Genomic DNA, 16,867 nt, shown 5'->3' with positions numbered 1-16,867 from the left:
AGCCCAGCCATCCACATAAGACAGCCAAGTGAGAGACCCGAGCAGAACCAACCAGCCAAGTTCTGACGTACCCCTGACCTAAAGGATCCTGAAAAATAGTAATTCACTGTTGTGGCTTTAAATGGCTTTAACAACTTGGTCAGCCTTATTGCTCACCATATCCTCAACCCACTCACTTCTTTCTCAATCGATGACTCTGCAGGGTTGTCCCCTGCCCCCCTTCCGCGGGTGTGTCCTTGCTGGTCCTCCTTCGTGACACACCTCTCCAGCCCTGCGCCCCATCTCCTGCCCCCGGAAACCCTCTTCACCACCTGCGACCCACCCCTCTTTCCCCAGATGACCTCTCCCACCTGTACGCCCCCCTAACTTTACTCATCCCTCTAACACAGCACTCTATTATAAAAACTTACAGTCTTCTGACTCAGAAGAAACAAAAATAATTTGAAGTTCATGCCGTTCTTGTCTCAGGAAATTCTCCCCTCTCCCAACACAGAGGAGTTTTCCTGTTCTCCTGAGTTTGCAAACCGACCTCCTACCTATTCATTGAGGAACTCAGACCAGCTGAGCTCAAGAACAGAGGGAGGAGGGTGCCTCTGAGGGCAGCAAGTGGGAGGACATAGAGGTTAGGGGAACCCCAAGTACAGACTGTTCTCCAAGAGTAGAAGGATGCATGGAGCATCATGGGTGGCTGGACTTTGGAAAGGTGCTTGGCCACCCCCAAAGGTTCCTGGGTTCCCTATTTGTCTCAAAAGCAGTTGAGTCTCCAAGTTGAGGGGACCCTGCAGGCTGGGACAAAAGAGGGTCTCAAAGGTAACTAGTGCGGACTGATGTCAGAATGGGGTTTCGGGGGCTTTGATGCTGCATAACACCCATGCCCCATGCAGGAGCAATGACAGCTGAGGTTTCATCACCTACATCCAGGAATGAAAATAACTCTACTAGTATGGCAGCCAGCTTCTAAGAATGCCCCACGTGGTCTCCGCCTCCTGGTTGTCACAACCTTGCACAATCCCCTCTGCTGAGCAACCTGCTTCTAAACAATGGAATGCTTCAATGTTAAGGGGATGTCACTTGCATAATTAGATTACAAAAGGTTCTGGCTTCTATGCTGCTAGCAGACTCTCTCTCTGTGATGACTGATGAAGCAAGCTGCCATATTGGGAGGAACTTAAGGTGGCTTCTGGCCAACAGTCCACTAGGAACTGAGGCCCATTAGTCCAACTGTTTGCAAGGAACTGAATGTTGCCAACAACCAGAGGTCCTTAGAACCAGATCCGGCCCCAGTCCAGCCCTCAGATGAGACCAGTGCTGCCCAACACCTTGATTACAGCCTTGTGATCAATCTAAAAGCAGAGGACCCAGCTGAGCCACACGGAGATCCTGACCCCCAGGAACGGTGAGATAATAAATGTGTGCTACTCAAAGCTGCTGAGTTTGTGGTAATGTGTTACATGGCTTCTGGCCATTTGTTACGTAGCCATAGATAACTAACACAAACACAACTGCACTCATTTGATGCTAATGGCACGTCAGGCACCATCCTAAGGCCTGTCCATGCATCCATTTTACTTAAGCCTCACTCAACCCAACTGAGGCACAGAGAGGTTAGTCAGCTTCCCCAGCTGGTCAGTGTCACCACCAAGATCGGAATCAGCGCCACTCCCCTCTCCAAACACAGAGGACTTTTCCTGTGCTCCTGAGTTTGCAAACCGACCTTCTACCTATTCAAGATACACATCTATCCAGACATGAAAACTAAAGATATAGACATGGGACAGCAGGTCAAAGGCACTGGGGTGGATCATCAGAAGGCGAGGGAGGACCCAGGAAGGGACTTGGCAGGTGGGGAAGCTCACTTGGGGAGACTCCAGGCCACAGCTGTTTACTAACTGGTATGAAAATATTTTAATATTTTAACAATCAGCTGTACCAATGTGTTCCGGCTGAATATCTGCTCTGAATACACAGAGAGATCACTGAAGCCAAAAGAATAAGGATCCAAACCGTGAATCATACGAGAATAATTCCAGGCTTAGGAATGGATTAGACACCGTGATTTTTTCCCCATCCCCCTGCAGATTTTAAATGTCCAAGTCATGTGTAAATCCAGGCCTCACCTGAGTGTATCAAAAGTAAAGTGAACAGGGACAACCTGCACACACTTTGGTTCTCAAGCACAGCGACATGTTAGAATAACCTGGAAACCTTTTAAATGCCAAGGCCTGGACTCCACCCACAGAGCGGGATTTACTGGGGTATGTACAGCCTGGGCATTGGGATTTTTAAAAACTTCCCAGATGATCCTGATGTGTAGCCAACCTCCAGCTGTGCTTCTCAAAGTGTGGTCCCTGGACTAGCAGCTGCAGCATCACCTGGGAGTTTATGAGAAATACAGATTCTCAGGCCCCTCCCAGGTTTGTTGAATCAAAAACTCAGGGTGGCCTGGCCAGTGTGCTCAGTGGTTAGCGCATCGGCCCACACACGGAGGGGTCGTGGGTTCAATTCCCGGTCACAGGCACGCACCTAGGTTGCAGCTTCAATCCCCAGCACTGGAGGCAACCAATTAATGTATCTCCCTCACATTGATGTTCTTCTCTCTCTCGCTCTCTCTCTTTCTCCTTCTTTCCCTCCCTCCCTTCCATTCTCTCTGAAAAATCAAAGGAAAAAATATCCTCAGGTGAGGATTAACAACAACAAGAAACCTCAGGTGTGTCCTGCAATATCTGTGTTTTAACAGGCTCTCCAAGGGCCAATGCTGTGTGCTAAAGGCTGTAGGGGAGTGTCCTGCAGGACAGCCAAAGCCACATGGACACCTGTGCTGCTGTGTCGCTAACCTGCAGAGGTCAGCCAGAGGTCAGCCAGAGGCCAGCACACGGGCCTAATTCGGGACTGGAGATTTTGGACCCGGCTCTAAAGAAAATGGGTCAGCCCCTGAAAAGTGGCTGCACCGGTAGGAACCAACCAAGCCGGAGTTTCAGGGAATGTGAGGGCTCTCGTCAACGCTGAGAAAGAAAATGTGGGAGGAAGAGTCCCATCCTCCAGGACTGAGAAACCCAAGGCGCTCTCAGCTTGACCCCATTGGATGAAGCCTCTTTTAAGTAGGGATCCTCATGCTGAGGCAAGAGCTGCCGAGCTCCAGAATGTTCCAGCAGGCCCACCAACAGGCCCAGGGCACAGGATCCACACCAATTTGTAAAGAACTTCCTCTTGCGTGTCTGCTGAAAATCTCAATGCATTTTGTGTTAGCCTTCCGATGCCTCCCGTGTTCGGGGGCTCACTTCTAGGGCCTGCATGTGGGGCTGGGACATTTAAACGTCAGCTTTGAAAGAAAACCCCAACCCTTCGCTGGCCAGGGAGGAAAAGGCTTTGGAAACTAACTCATTTGGCCTGGAATATCGTTTCTGAGCTGTGTGACCTTGTGAAAGTTTCTTAACAACTCTGGGCTCTATTTTCCTGATTTTAAAAAGGACGGAAGGATAATTAAAGATATCCACCAAGGTTGTTCTAAACATTTTTTTTTTAAAGTATGAGAGTGCCCATTACAATGATCAGCATGTGAACAGCATAACATGTGCTTAATAAATATTAATAACATAAAGAAATATACCCTCTGACAAGTCTTAAGGGTTACCACTGTTGGCTTTTGACTTCACCATCTCTACACTCTACACGGAAAACACTGTGTGAAATATCTCCTCTTAGTTCCCACTAACCTCTCACTATGATTTACAGCAGGAGTAGGCAAGTGACAGTCTTCAGGCCAGACATGGCTCACTACTTGCTTTCATTAAGTTTTACTTATAAAACTTTACACAGCCATGCCCATTCATTTACACATTTTCTATGGCTGCTTTCATGCTATTTAGGCAAAGTTGAGTTGTTACAATAGAGACCAAGTGACTCCCAGAACTGAAAAGATTCGCTCTCTGGCCCCTTACAGAAGTTTGCACCCCGGATTTAGAGGTTAGGTTTTCATCTCTTAGCCAAAAATTCATGCTAATTTCATATCCAGCCTCCGTCCAACCTTTACTGACCACCTACCATGTGCTTAAGCCCTAGTGATACACAATCAACAAAATAAGGCCCGTGCTCTTTTGGAGATCACAGCCAGGGGCGTGGGTGGGAATTCGTTCATCTTATTTAACTTAACACGTCTGTAACATTTATAATGTGCCAGGCACTGTTCGCAGCATTTTGCAAATGTGTAATCCTTGTAACAACCCTACGAGGCGAGTGCTATTCTGTTCCGCACTTTCAGATGTGGCGACTGAGGCTGCTCAGAGAGGGGGAGTCACTTCCCTGAGGCCACACAGCAAGCAGCAGACCTACACTATAGATCCAGCCAACCTGGCTCCTGAGCCACAACGCTGCATGAGCTCCTATTCAGAATCCCTTGGTCTAACATGCAGATTGGAGAAACTACATGTAAATATTGCCCAGAGAGTCCCCGGACTATAGAAGGGGAAAGGCTAGGCTGACTTCCTCTAAGGCCCTTCTATCTGAGCCCTGCCTCATCAGTGCACTTTCCCAGACCCTCTGCACCAGGAACTTTTATAATCCCCCTCGCCAACACACCCAAAGGGGCTGTGGCATTTGCCCAGGGTCACCCAGCTCTAATGGATGGGCTGAGATTGGAAGGCAGCTACTTGTGCTGCCACATCTGTCCTTGGTGGCACATGTGGGGTCTCCAGAACAACTTAAAACAGGCCAGCACGGCCTTCCTGGGTGGCCAGAGACCACGTTTGCTTTGGAAAGTGGCATTTCGGGGCTGAGTTTTTACCTGTACTGTTGCCCACCTGATTTGTGGCCCTGAGCTCATTTGGGGGTTGTAAGACCTGCACCCTCCCCTCCCCAAAGGGGCTGCCACAAGTTGAAAATGTTAGAAGGAAAGAAATTATTTCATTTTACTTGATCCCAATGTGGCCTCCTTTGAGCTGGTTCTAGCGGCCAGGAGAACCTTAATGTGTTTGAAAAGACATGCTTTAGTGATGGTGGCAGAAAAAAAGAAGGGAATCAGCAGTAGGCAAAATGGTGATTCTGGTGGGTGAGCAGGGGGGGGATGTTGATTCACAAACTGCTTGGGTTCCAAAGACTAATGTGGAGAAGCTGATAGATCATGAGGAATGGGGGCTGGGGGGGCGCACCATCTCTGGGGTCCCTCCCCAGGCCTTCCATGGCTGGCCACAGCCAAGCTGCTAATGCAAAGGACAAAGGGGGGTCTTCCTGCACTGGAAACCAGCCGCTGCACCAAAAAGGCAGCTCCCTGGGACCAGACCTGTTTTATTTTAATATCAATTCTAGGCTAGAATTGCCCAACTGCCTCCCTTGAAAAGGGAAGGGGAAAACTGCTCTGAATCCCAGCAGGTCTTCTTTAAAGGTCAGACTTCAGTTTAACTGTGATGGCTCAACAACTTGCTGGCCTCTCTCTGTCTCTCTCAACTGCGTAAACTGAGGACTCCAGCTGCTTCACACCCTCCCTGGAACCAGCCACACTGTCGCCGAGGCTTCCTGCCCGCCTGTGCGGTCCCACATGCTCGCCCTTCAATAATGCATCGAATCGCGTCTTTTTAAGAACCCAAGAGGCAGGTGCTTCTGTTACTTCCACTTCACAGACAAGGAAACCCAGGCACAGAGTAGAGAAAAATGCTCTCCACCCTCCTCCCATCCTGAGTCAGCAAGAAGGAGAGCTGGGATTTGAACAGGCGACTGTCTGGCTCCCAGGCCAGAAATGCAACCACACCCCAGGCCAAAGCCGCGCGGGCCCCACACATGACCTCAGGGCCCACCTGGAACCCCGATCCCGACCCCCCCGCAGAGTCCTTAAAACACTGACTCCCCCCAATTCGTCTTTACAAGCCCCTTGTGCGTGAACAAAGTCGCCAGACATGTAACGACTGAGTGTTATGTGATGAAAATTGCACTCTTACTTTGGGTCTGCCTTCCATTTCTCAGAGCACTGTCCACCGGGAGCAGGACGGACAGGAGGGGAACCGGGAGGAGGAACCACAGCTTCCCGCCTCCACTCGGAAGCCACAGCGCCACCTAGCGGCTCTCCGTGGCAGCCGCGGCCAAAGCCCCGCACTGTTCTGGCACCGGGGTCCCCAACCTTCTGTAAAGGGCCTGAAAGCAAAAATGTTCAGCTTTGCAGGCCAGTCTCTTCTACAGACTCAACTCCGCCCTGTAGCACACATGTAGCCGCAGACAACATACTTATGTGCACACAAACCGACCAGGCTACATTCCAATAACACTGCATGGCCGAAGCCGGTTTGGCTCAGTGGATAGAGCGTCGGCCTGCGGACTGCAGGGTCCCAGGTTCGATTCTGGTCATGGGCATGTGCCTGGGTTGCGGGCACATCCCCAGTGGGGGGTGTGCAGGAGGCAGCTGATCGATGTTTCTCTCTCATCGATGTTTCTAACTCTCTCTGTCTCCCTCCCTTCCTCTCTGTAAAAAATCAATAAAATATATTAAAAAAAAAAACAAAACAAAAAAAAAACACTGCATGGACACTGAATGTTTACTAACTTCATAGAATTTTCACATGTCGAGAAATATTATCCTTCTTTTGACTTTTTCCCCCCAACCACTTAAACAAGTAAAAACCTTTTCTAACCCATGGGCCACACCAAAACAGGTATCTGACTGGATTTGGCACCCTGACTATAGCTTGCTGGGCCCTATTCTAGAAGCTGGGGACCTAGCAAAGAACAAAGCAGACAAAAGTGCCTGTCTTGGTGGAGAGACTGCAGTCAACAAGATAAAAGCCAAATATATACATATGAACTGGTCAACTGTACTAATGGGAAAAACAAAGTAGGGCAGGGGGAACAGACATGTATAGGGGCTGCATTTGAATAGGGTGGCGAGGCCCTGGCTAGGTTGCTCAGTTGGTAGGAGTGTAATCCCATACACCAAAAAAAAAAAAAAGGTTGTGGGTTCGATCCTCAGTCAGGGCAAGTAAAGGAGGCACCGATCAATGTTTCTCTCTCACATCAATGTTTCTCTTTAAGTAACAGTTGGAAGGAGGTGAGGAAGGAGCCATGTGGATATACAGGGAGAAACATTCCCACCAGAGGGAACAGCAAGTGCAAAGGTCCTGAGGCAGGCCACCCTGATGTGTCTGATGGACAGTGGGGAGGCTCATGCCGCTGGAGCAGAGTGAGCCAGGGGGAGAGCAGGAACAGGGCCTTGAGGGCCTTGGGAAGGACTTTGGTTTGTCCCCTAGACCCATTTCCACAATCATTGAGATCCCATACAGGTTAATCGTCTCTCTTTGCGGTTCAGTGACATTAGTCGGTTTACTAACAGTCCCATATAATCCTAACTTTCTCACTGAAAACTATGGAGCTATCTTACTGGGCATTGAAAATTGAGGGAGTGAGTGCAGCAGAGAATAAATGGAAAAACTGATTCTCTAGAAGAATCCATTTCTCCTTCTTCCTCACCTTGCATGCCCTCTCCTGTACGCTTAGGCCTCAGGGACCAGGACAATCCAGGCCAGCCACCCCAGCCCCAGCTGGTGACCTGCAGGGTGACGGGGCCTGAGCCTCCACAGCACAGAAATGGCTGGTTCTGGCCTGAAAGTCAAGGTCACGCCACTCCTGTCCTGGCTTGACCCTCAGATGCCTCGGTAACACTGGGAACCTGTTTGCCTCTCTGCATAAAGAGCAAACTAACAGTGACAATAACGACAATGCCGGCCCTGGCTGCTTCAAAAGACCGCTGTGTGCCACGTGAGCACAGAAACACTCTGGAAAAGCAAGATCTGTTTATCACAATGGTGATGAGGGTTAAATGAGTTTATATAGAAAGGACTTGGATCTGTGCCCTGCAGATAGCAAATGCACCATCAATTCTGGTTATTATTATCATTGCAGCATAATAAGTGTTATTCGTGGCACTCATTGCGGTTCGCTTAGCTATCCTCCCCCAGCCCCTCATTCTCCCACCCAAGCCCTCTATTCGCCGAGGAGAAGGAAGAGGATGGGGGTTAGAATGCGGCTGCTCAGACCGGGGTCCACGGACAGCAACATTGACCTCACCTGGGAGCCTGGTGAAAAGAAATTCAGAGTCCCAGGCCCCGGGTCAGACCCGCCGAATGGGAATCTGCATTTACAAGATCCCACAGGGGTTCCAAGTGTAGTGAACTGTGAGAAGAAATAGCCTGGAAATTTCCTCCTTGGGGAGGCCCTCCCAGTCCCCCCAGATCCTGTGCAGCCCCTTCTGAGTGCTCCTCCTGCTTATCATCTGTTTTGTGTTGGTTTTTCCTGCTGGGTGGAGAGTGTGGTTCTGGAAAGAGCCGACTGTTGACTGATGTGTCCCCAAGGCCCCACGTGAGATGGTGTCCTAACTATTGGTGAAAGAAAGAAGTAGGGGGAGAGGAGGGAGGGAAAGAAAGGGTGAGGAAGGGAGAAGGTAAGAGGGAGAGAGGAGGGGAAGAGAGAAAAGGGGAGGGGAAGGAAGGAAGGAGGAAGGGGAAAGAAGGGGGAGGGAAGGAAAGAGATGAAGGGGAGAGGAAGCGATAAAGTGAGGAGTAAGGGGGAGGAGGAAAGAGGGAAAAGCGGATTGGGAGGAGAGAGGGAGACAGGAAGGAGGGAGGGGATGGAAGGATAAAGGGGTACGGGGATGAGGAAGGGAGATGGTGTGGGTAAAGAGAAGGAAAGGAGGAGGAAAGAGGGAGAGGAGGAAGGAGGGAGAGAAAGAAGGAGGGAGAGAAGGAAAGCCTGCAGGGGCGAGGGGAGGTAGACAGCGCCTCCTCACTGCACTCGGGTATAAGAAGCTCCAAAGTGAGTTAGGGGCACCCCAGGGAGTACATCTGTGGAAGTGTGGAACCAAATACTCAAACTTCCATTTCATTTATTGTTTCATCTAAAACGAAGAAAAGCATTGGCTTTCTTAATCCTTAATATATGGCTGACCCAAATCTGCTTAGCCAGTTGTCAGCGACCCTCACTCATTCTCCTTGGATATGTTCATTCAATAGATATTTACTGAGCACCTACTGGGTACCAGCCTGGTCTCAGGCACCAGGGACACGGCAGTGAGCAAGACAGATGAGCATCCCTGCCGGGGACATTCTAATGGGAGAAACAGACAAGAGCAAGATAAATAACCATGGCAACCCATGGCGATGTGCTGCCGTCTGCTCAGACCTGTGTTAATGGGTGAATGGGTTGGGATATCGGCTGGCAAAGTGGAAGGTTTCTAGAAAGAACAAGGATTAAAGAAAATATAAATGGGAGCAGAAAGGGGCAGTGAGAAATGGCAAAGCCGTGACTCTGTCCTTTCCTGGCACTGGGACCCCATCAGTCACAGAAAGAAGTAAAAACAGTGGTGAGCTCTTGCAATCTCTATTAAAGGGCAGCCCAAAACATGCGAAATTCTCAGGAAGACATGGGATGGGGAGTCCCCTTTGCTATGGTTACTTCACCTTCGGAGGCACTAGGCCTGGTGGGATTCCCACGATGGGCAAAGCCACGTGGTTAGCAGGATGCAAAGGTTTTCAAACAGACAATTCTGAATGGGGCACATTCTATAGGACAATGGATCTGGTTTCTTCCATGAATCAATGGGATGGGGGAAAGGAGGCGGGGTCTAGACTAAATAAGTCTCAAGAGATAGAACAACGAAAAAAGCAGACACAGAATTACCAGACGATCGAGCAATTCCACTTGTGGGTATACAGCCAGAAGGGCTGAAGACAGGGTTTTAGGAGATATTTACACACTCATGTTCATGGCTGTCTTATTCACAATGGCTGGAAGGTGGAAGCAACCCAAGTGTCCATTGACAGGTGACAGGATAAACAAAATGTGGCACATCCATACAACGGAATATTATTCAATCTTTAAAAGGAAGGAAATTCTGACACCTGCCACAACATGGATGAACCAGAGGATATTATCCTGAGTGAAATAAGCCAGTCTCAAACAGACAAATTCTATATGATTCCACTTAAATGAGGTCCTACAGAAGTCAAATTTATAGAGACAGGCTGAAACCGGTTTGGCTCAGTGGATAGAGCGTCGGCCTGCGGACTGAAGGGTCCCGGGTTCGATTCCGGTCAAGGGCATGTACCTTGGTTGCGAGCACGTCCCCAGTGGGGGATGTGCAGGAGGCAGCTGATCGATGTTTCTCTCTCATCGATGTTTCTGACTCTCTATCTCTCTCCCTTCCTCTCTGTAAAAAATCAATAAAATAAAATAAAAAAAAAAAAAATTTATAGAGACAGAACGTCGAATGGTGGGTGTCGGGGGCTGGGGGAGGGGTGGGGAGTTACTGTTTAATAGGAACTAGGTTTCAGTTTAAGAAGGTAAAAAAGTTCTGGAGATGGATGGTGATAATGGGTGTACAACAATGTGACTATACTTAATGGCCACTGAACTGGACACTTTAAAAATAGTTAAGATGGGCCCTGGCTGGTTTGGCTCAGTGGCTAGAGCATTGGCCTGCGGACTGAATGGTCCTGGGTTTGATTCCGGTCAAGGGCACATACTTGGTTGCAGGCTCCTCCCTGGCCTGGACCCTGGTAGGGGCACATGCAGGAGGCAACCAATCAGTGTGTTTCTCTCACATCGATATTTCTCTCTGTCTTTCCCTCTCTCTTCCTCTCTCTCTAAAAATCAATGGAAAAATATCCTCGAGTGAGGATTAAATAATAATAATAAATAAATAAAAATAGTTAAGATGGTAAATTTTATGTTGTGTGTATTTCACCACAATAAAAAAAAAGACATTTGACAACCAAATGCAATATACAGACCTTCTTGATTCAAAGAAATCAACTATAAAAACACAAGTAGGGAAATTTGAATGTGGACTGGAAATTAATATAAAATTATATTGTTAATTTTGTAAGTGTGGTATTAGTAAGAAAATGCCCGTGTGCTTTAGATGTGTAACCTGAAGTTGGTAAAACCATACATAGTCTAGAATTTGCTTTAAAATAGCTCAGAAAATAAGAAAGAAGAAAATGGCTTAATGATGCTAATCTGGAAAAATCTTGATAATTATTAAATTGGGGTCATGGATATGTGGTGGTCACTGTGCTGTTCTCTCAACTGTTCATGTATTCGAACACTTTCAGAATAAAATGCTCTTACAAAACAAGTACTCAAAAAGTGAAGGCAAACTTCTAAAACACGAGAGCAAAAGTGTTCGTATCATTGAATTTTAAAAATTAAAATCATTTTGCCCTAGCCGCTTTGGCTCAGTGAAGCATCGGCCTGTGGACTGAAGGGTCCCGGGTTCGATTCCAGTCAAGGGCACATGCCCAGGTTGGGGGCCGATTCCCAGTAGGGGGCATACAGAAGGTAGCCAATCAATGATTTCCTATCATCATTGGTGTTTCTAGCTCTCTCTTCCTCTCACTTCCTCTCTGAAATCAATAAAAATATATATCTAAAAATATAAAAAATATTTAAAAATTTTTAAATCATTTTTAAAAATTTACTCACTAGTATTTCATCATCTTAACATTTTCATAGTGCATGTAATAAATACAGCAGAATAGTTATAATTGATGAATAAAAATATACATTATGGGTGTGCTGAAAATGTGTTTGTTTTACTGATAGGGGTAGGAGTTCAGAAATTTAAAGAGCATGGCTATAGATTCTTCAAGTCTTTTCATGGTCCTAAAAAGCGACGGGAATAGGAAACTGAGGCAGAAGCTGGCCATTCAAGGAGAAAGCGACAGAAATAGGGAACTGAGGCAGAAGCTGGCCATTCAAGGAGGTTGTGGCAGAAATGGCATCTGAAACAGGGTCTCCTGATTCTGAATACCCTACAATGCTTCTCTTTTCTCCATGATAGGACTGACTTTCTTATTTTCCGAGTTATATGAAAGTATGTTCCTACCACCTTCTATTGTAGTAAATCTTTGGCCAAATGGTTAAGAGCTCAAGTTTTGGAGTCTGACAGCCCTTGGGTTCGAATCCCAGTTCTACCATTTTCTAGCGGCAAGCTCACAGGCACCCACCTCTCTCAGCCTCCATTTTCCACCTGCAGGTTGGGGACAATAACTACTGCATGGCAGAGTTATGAAAGGGCAACAAGACCATAAAGTTCTGGCCACAGTAGGTGCCCAATAAGCATTAGCTGTCATTACTATTATAAACTAGTGGCCTGGTGCACTGATTTGTGCACATTGAAAGGAAATTCATTAGAAGGTGGCCAGCAGGGTAGGACTGGACGAGGTGGGCCAGACACACCCTGAAGCCAACTTCCCACAGTCCCTCCCTGGCCAGCCGCACCTGGTACCGTGGCTCGATCCAGCAGGTGGGGTCCCTTGGTCTGGCTTTCGGGGATCGGGCCGAAACCAACACTCTGACATCCCCTGAGGGGTCCCAGAGTGCAAGAGGGCACCCTGCAAAGATGCTGTGGTACAGGGTGTGGAACACAAATGCAGGTGTGCAATAAACCAGATTTGTGGCCCACAGTGCCCCAGCAACAACATCACCCATGGCTGAAGGTGGAACCGCATGGCCCTGGGAGAAATCAGGCTCCCTCTTCTCTGGTTCCAGGGTATGTCACCTGAGAACTGCTGCTGCCAAGTCACCACAGCTCCACAGCTCCTGTGTTGAGTGTCTGCCCCCTGGTGGTCAGTGTGTGTCATACGGAAAAGTCTGACCAGTAGAACGGTCGCTTAGCCTTTTATATATATAGATTATACTTAATCATTTTCCTTGGGCAACAGGGTGTGTTTTATTATCTCTTTAATTCACTGACCCTTTTTCCTCCCCTAAAAATCTCTTCTTAATGGGTCTGTGGAAATAATTCATTCTAATTTCTTAGAGAAGCCTCGCTGTTTCTGAGGGAACTAATCAAATTTCTTTTTAAAAATAAAATGAAAGGAAAAAGGAGGAGAAGGGAAATAAATGGGGACTAAATAGAAGGGAGAAGAGAAAGAAGGTGCGTCCTGGAGAGCAGGTAATAGAAGAACGGTGTGTAGCATTGTACCTACAGATGTTAGGTGCACCCTAGTTATTTAGGAAGTGATGATGGATAGATGGAAGGAAGGGTGGATGGGTTGATGGATGGACTGATGAATGGATGAATGGATGAATGGATAGGTGCCTAGATGGGTGGGTAGAGAGAACGTCAAAAGGACCTCAGTGTCCTGTCACCACCATTCCCTTTCTACATGATGCCGGAATGTGCCACCAGATGTCAGGCTAACCTCAGGAAACCACCTCAGAGGCCAAACTGGCACCACCTTTCTCACTCAACCTGAGATCTTAATGGCTCCCATAGATCATCCAGTCTTCCTTGCATCCTGTATTTACACAGCCCTCATCGGCACACGGCAAACCCCACTGGCATCTATACCCCAGCTCCCCCTTCCAGCAGATGGGAAATAGGAGAAGCCTGACGGAGAGCCGTGTGGGGCCGGACTGGAGCAGCAGAGGGTGGGAGAGGGGCTTCAGGGTCCCGGGAGTGATCAGCACCCACGCCAGCCTCAGCCCCAATCGTCCTGAAGTCAGTCTTCACATCCCACCTGATCTCTGCCGGAAGCCACACGGCTCTGAGCTTTTGCCAAAGAAACTCTTGAGAAAAAGAAAAAGGAACTGGTGCCAGCTCTCCTTCCTCTGTAACCAGAACTGATCCTTCGCACAGCCTACCTTCCGCCCTCCGGCAGCCCAGAAAGAGCAATTTCCCAGAGACACTGAGCCCAGGGAGGCCGCGGGCCAGGAGCACGTGAGAGGGGCAGCTCGAAGCCCAACCCTTGTCTGCACAGCAGGTCCCAGGAGAAGATCCCCTTCTGGGGCAAAGAGAAAGGGGGGCCAGGACCAGGATCTCCAGTCACCCCATTCCCACAGCCCCCTCTTTACCTTCATTACAAACTTGTCTTTCTGCCACTGGTTGAGGAGAGCAATTCCTGTCTTCTCCCCCCCACTGCCCCACCCCTCCCTCGCCCCCGGAAAGTGGCATTTCTCAGCAGGTTCACGCCCATTGGAATTATCTGCCAACCCCTCCCAGGTCCCCAAGCAGGGTCCTCTGAGGATACCCTGCTTCACCTACCATTAACCCCTTTGCTGCGACACCATGAGATGCCCCGGGGGTTCCCAAGGGGGCTTAAGGCAGCTGATATTCATCAACAGACAGGGAAGGAATTTGAGGTGTCCGCAGCCAGCACAGCTTATGAATGTGTTCTAGTCGCAAGCACCCGCCCGCCCCTCCCCCCAAAATTTGTGAGAAATGAGCTGTGCCTGACCTCAAGAGATCCCTCGTATGGCCCCGTACCCCGGTCCCTGCCCAGGGCTGGGGCTGGCCATCCACCCCGTGCATACTCACTCCCATTCCTTCCTCCTGGCCTGGGGGGTGCTGTGGATTTTGTGCGCCTGGTGGGCCAAGATGACATCCCGGTGGTCCACCAGGCCACCCCGCCGCTTCAGAGGGGGCCCCTCGCAGCTGCCGCTCATCCGGTGGGACCGTGTGGCCTGCAAGGCGCTGGGTGGGCCCAGGGGGGCCGGATCTCGGGGCCCTGAGCCACCGTCCTGCAGGGCATCATAATGACCACGGGAGGAGAACATGGGGTCTGGGACTCAGGAAGACTTCGACATCCATGGGCCTCGCTCAGAAACCTCGGGGTCTTCTGCTTCCAGTACAGGGTGAAACTAGAGAAGAAAGAGAGAGAGGGAGAGTGAAGGGGTGCAGAGCGAGTGAGCACAGGGACAGGAGAGGAGGCAGATCAGAGCACAGTGCAGGCGACCAGACAGCCTTTCCCGGGAAGTCAAAATACACCCCAGGCCCAGCCCACCGGGATTTAGTATTTCCTTGGCAACTCCGGGCAGGAAAGCCAGTTCTCAGAAGCTGCCTGGCAACAGATGCCGACGATGGAATGAAAGGCCATGAACTGTGTCCCCGGACACATGTTCCACCTCAGAGGTGCCGGCCGCAGAGGGAGGGTCGCTGGATGTCTCAGCATCTCAGTGTTCCCCTCTGCAAAATGGGTCGTCAGGAGCCTGCTTGGTCGGGATCCTCCAGAAAGTCACTTAGAAAACGGGAAGGGCGAGTTCAAGGTTCAGCTTTAAAATCCACGTGGGTGTGGCCACCTGTCAAGGGAGTCTGCTCTGGCCACCTCAGCTGGCTTTCTGGAAAGAGAACATGGACAAGTTCCCACCAGGCATGAATGTTCCAGGTGGATACTCAACATCAGAGAAACTTACAGCCCCGAAATGATCTTTTTGTCCATTCCACTCACTTATTCACTCAACGAACGCGGAGTGAGGCCACCATGCGCCCGCCCTGTGTTGGGCATCTGCGAATGAGACAGACAAATGTCCCCCACATGATGGGATGGACAGTCTCGGGGTGAGGAGGGCAATGAACAAAATAGGTACGTTACGTAGAGATGAGGAATTGAAAAGTGCTCTGGAGAGAAACTGAACGGGGAAGGTGCATTTGTTTGCTGGGGCTGCTGTAACGAAGTGCCACAGACTGGGCAGCCTAAAGAGACTTTTATTTCTTCGTACTTCTGGAGGCTACGAGTCCGAGATGGAGGTGTCAGCAGGGATGATTTCTCCTTGGCTTGTAGCTGACCTTCTTCTCCCTGTGTCTTCATATCACCTTCCCTGTGCGTGTCTGTGTCCTAATCTCCTCTTCTTCGAAGGACACCAGCCACACTGGATTAGGACCTCATTTTACCTTAATTACTTCTCTAAAGATCTAGCTCCAAATATAGTTGTAATTCTGGGGTGCTGGGGGTTAGAACCTCAACATCTGAATTTGGGGGGACACAACTCAGCCACGAACTGATAGAAGTGTTGGGTGGGCTGGTTACTGTATTAACTAGGGGATCAGAGCGTGTCACTAAGGAAATGACATCTAAGCAGACACCCTAGGAGCGGATGCAGTGGCCATGTGGGTATCTAAGGGAAGAGTGTTCCAGGCAGCAGGAATCGCACGTGCAAAGGTCCTGAGGCAGGGCCATTTGTGATTTACTCAAGGAACAAGGAGGAGCTTGGGGTGTCTGTGATTGATCAAGGAGGAGAGGAGAGGAGAGGAGAGGAGGGTGCTTGTGCAGGACCTGCTGGACCACGGGGAGGACTTTTCTTGGTTGTTCTTGGAGTGAGACAGTCCATGGCTTTCGAAATGCACACCTCACCCAACAGCATATTTTTAATCCCAAACTGATTTTTCCCACCAGCATCAGCCTCTACCATTAGCCTCTCTATGTCTGTCCAAGAAAAGCAAACCCACTGGAAGGCCAGTATGAATGAAACAGCAGTAGGTTAAACTTCAGACACAAATATTGCACAGTCACCTCAACACCCAGAAGTGTGAGGAGATGGGTGCAGAGAACAAGACCAGCCCAGGTTGCAAAAAAAAAAAAAAAAAAAAATGGGTGTGAGAAGACAGGCTTAGCAACCTTCTGCTTCCTCTCTCCCTGCTTGAAATATCCACAGATTTTATAACTCTCCCAGCCTCCCTGAAGCACACAATTTGATATAAGTTTCTTTCCAAATCTTATAACTAATGGAGTTTAATAGATCTATCCTTCCTGACACCTTGAAGCTTCGATTTTATCCCACGAAACCTTACTTGTAACTGCCTACAACCACGCATTTATAGTCTTTTGTGCTTTTTCCAAATACGTTCCCCTCATTTTGATAAAAAAAATCTGTTATTCCTTTTATAAGCACTTACACATAGAAGGCCTTTTGTTCCCCATTTTACAGCAATAAAACTGAGGACAGAAGGTAGATTCAAGCTTCATCACTACCTTCAGGAGTCATCCCTCTTCCGCCAAAAATAAATTTTTTTAGTAAAAACAATGCTACATCGCCCTGGCCGGTTTGGCTCAGTGGATAGAGCATCAGCCTGTGGACCGAAGGGCCCCAGGTTCGATTCTGGTCAAGGGCA

The 16,867-nt window shown here is 48.9% G+C and overlaps 1 protein-coding gene across 1 annotated transcript in view; it reads right to left on the bottom strand.

Moving 5' to 3' along the window:
• CACNA1A (calcium voltage-gated channel subunit alpha1 A) overlaps nt 1–14,547 on the bottom strand; it is a 291,124-nt gene extending 276,577 nt beyond the window's left edge. The window contains 1 exon segment of the mRNA XM_070416203.1: nt 14,297–14,547. Within this exon segment, the coding sequence (XP_070272304.1) occupies nt 14,297–14,535 (239 nt within the window). The 5' untranslated portion in view covers nt 14,536–14,547.
• Between the last annotated feature and the right edge of the window lie 2,320 nt (nt 14,548–16,867).

Source organism: Myotis yumanensis, unplaced genomic scaffold (assembly GCF_028538775.1).
Source record: "Myotis yumanensis isolate MYYU_CA2020_CCGP unplaced genomic scaffold, mMyoYum1.0.hap1 SCAF_5, whole genome shotgun sequence".
Taxonomy (NCBI): Eukaryota; Metazoa; Chordata; class Mammalia; order Chiroptera; family Vespertilionidae; genus Myotis; species Myotis yumanensis.
The sequence above is the reverse complement of the archived record's forward strand: the minus strand, read 5'-3'. Positions and strand labels throughout refer to the sequence as shown.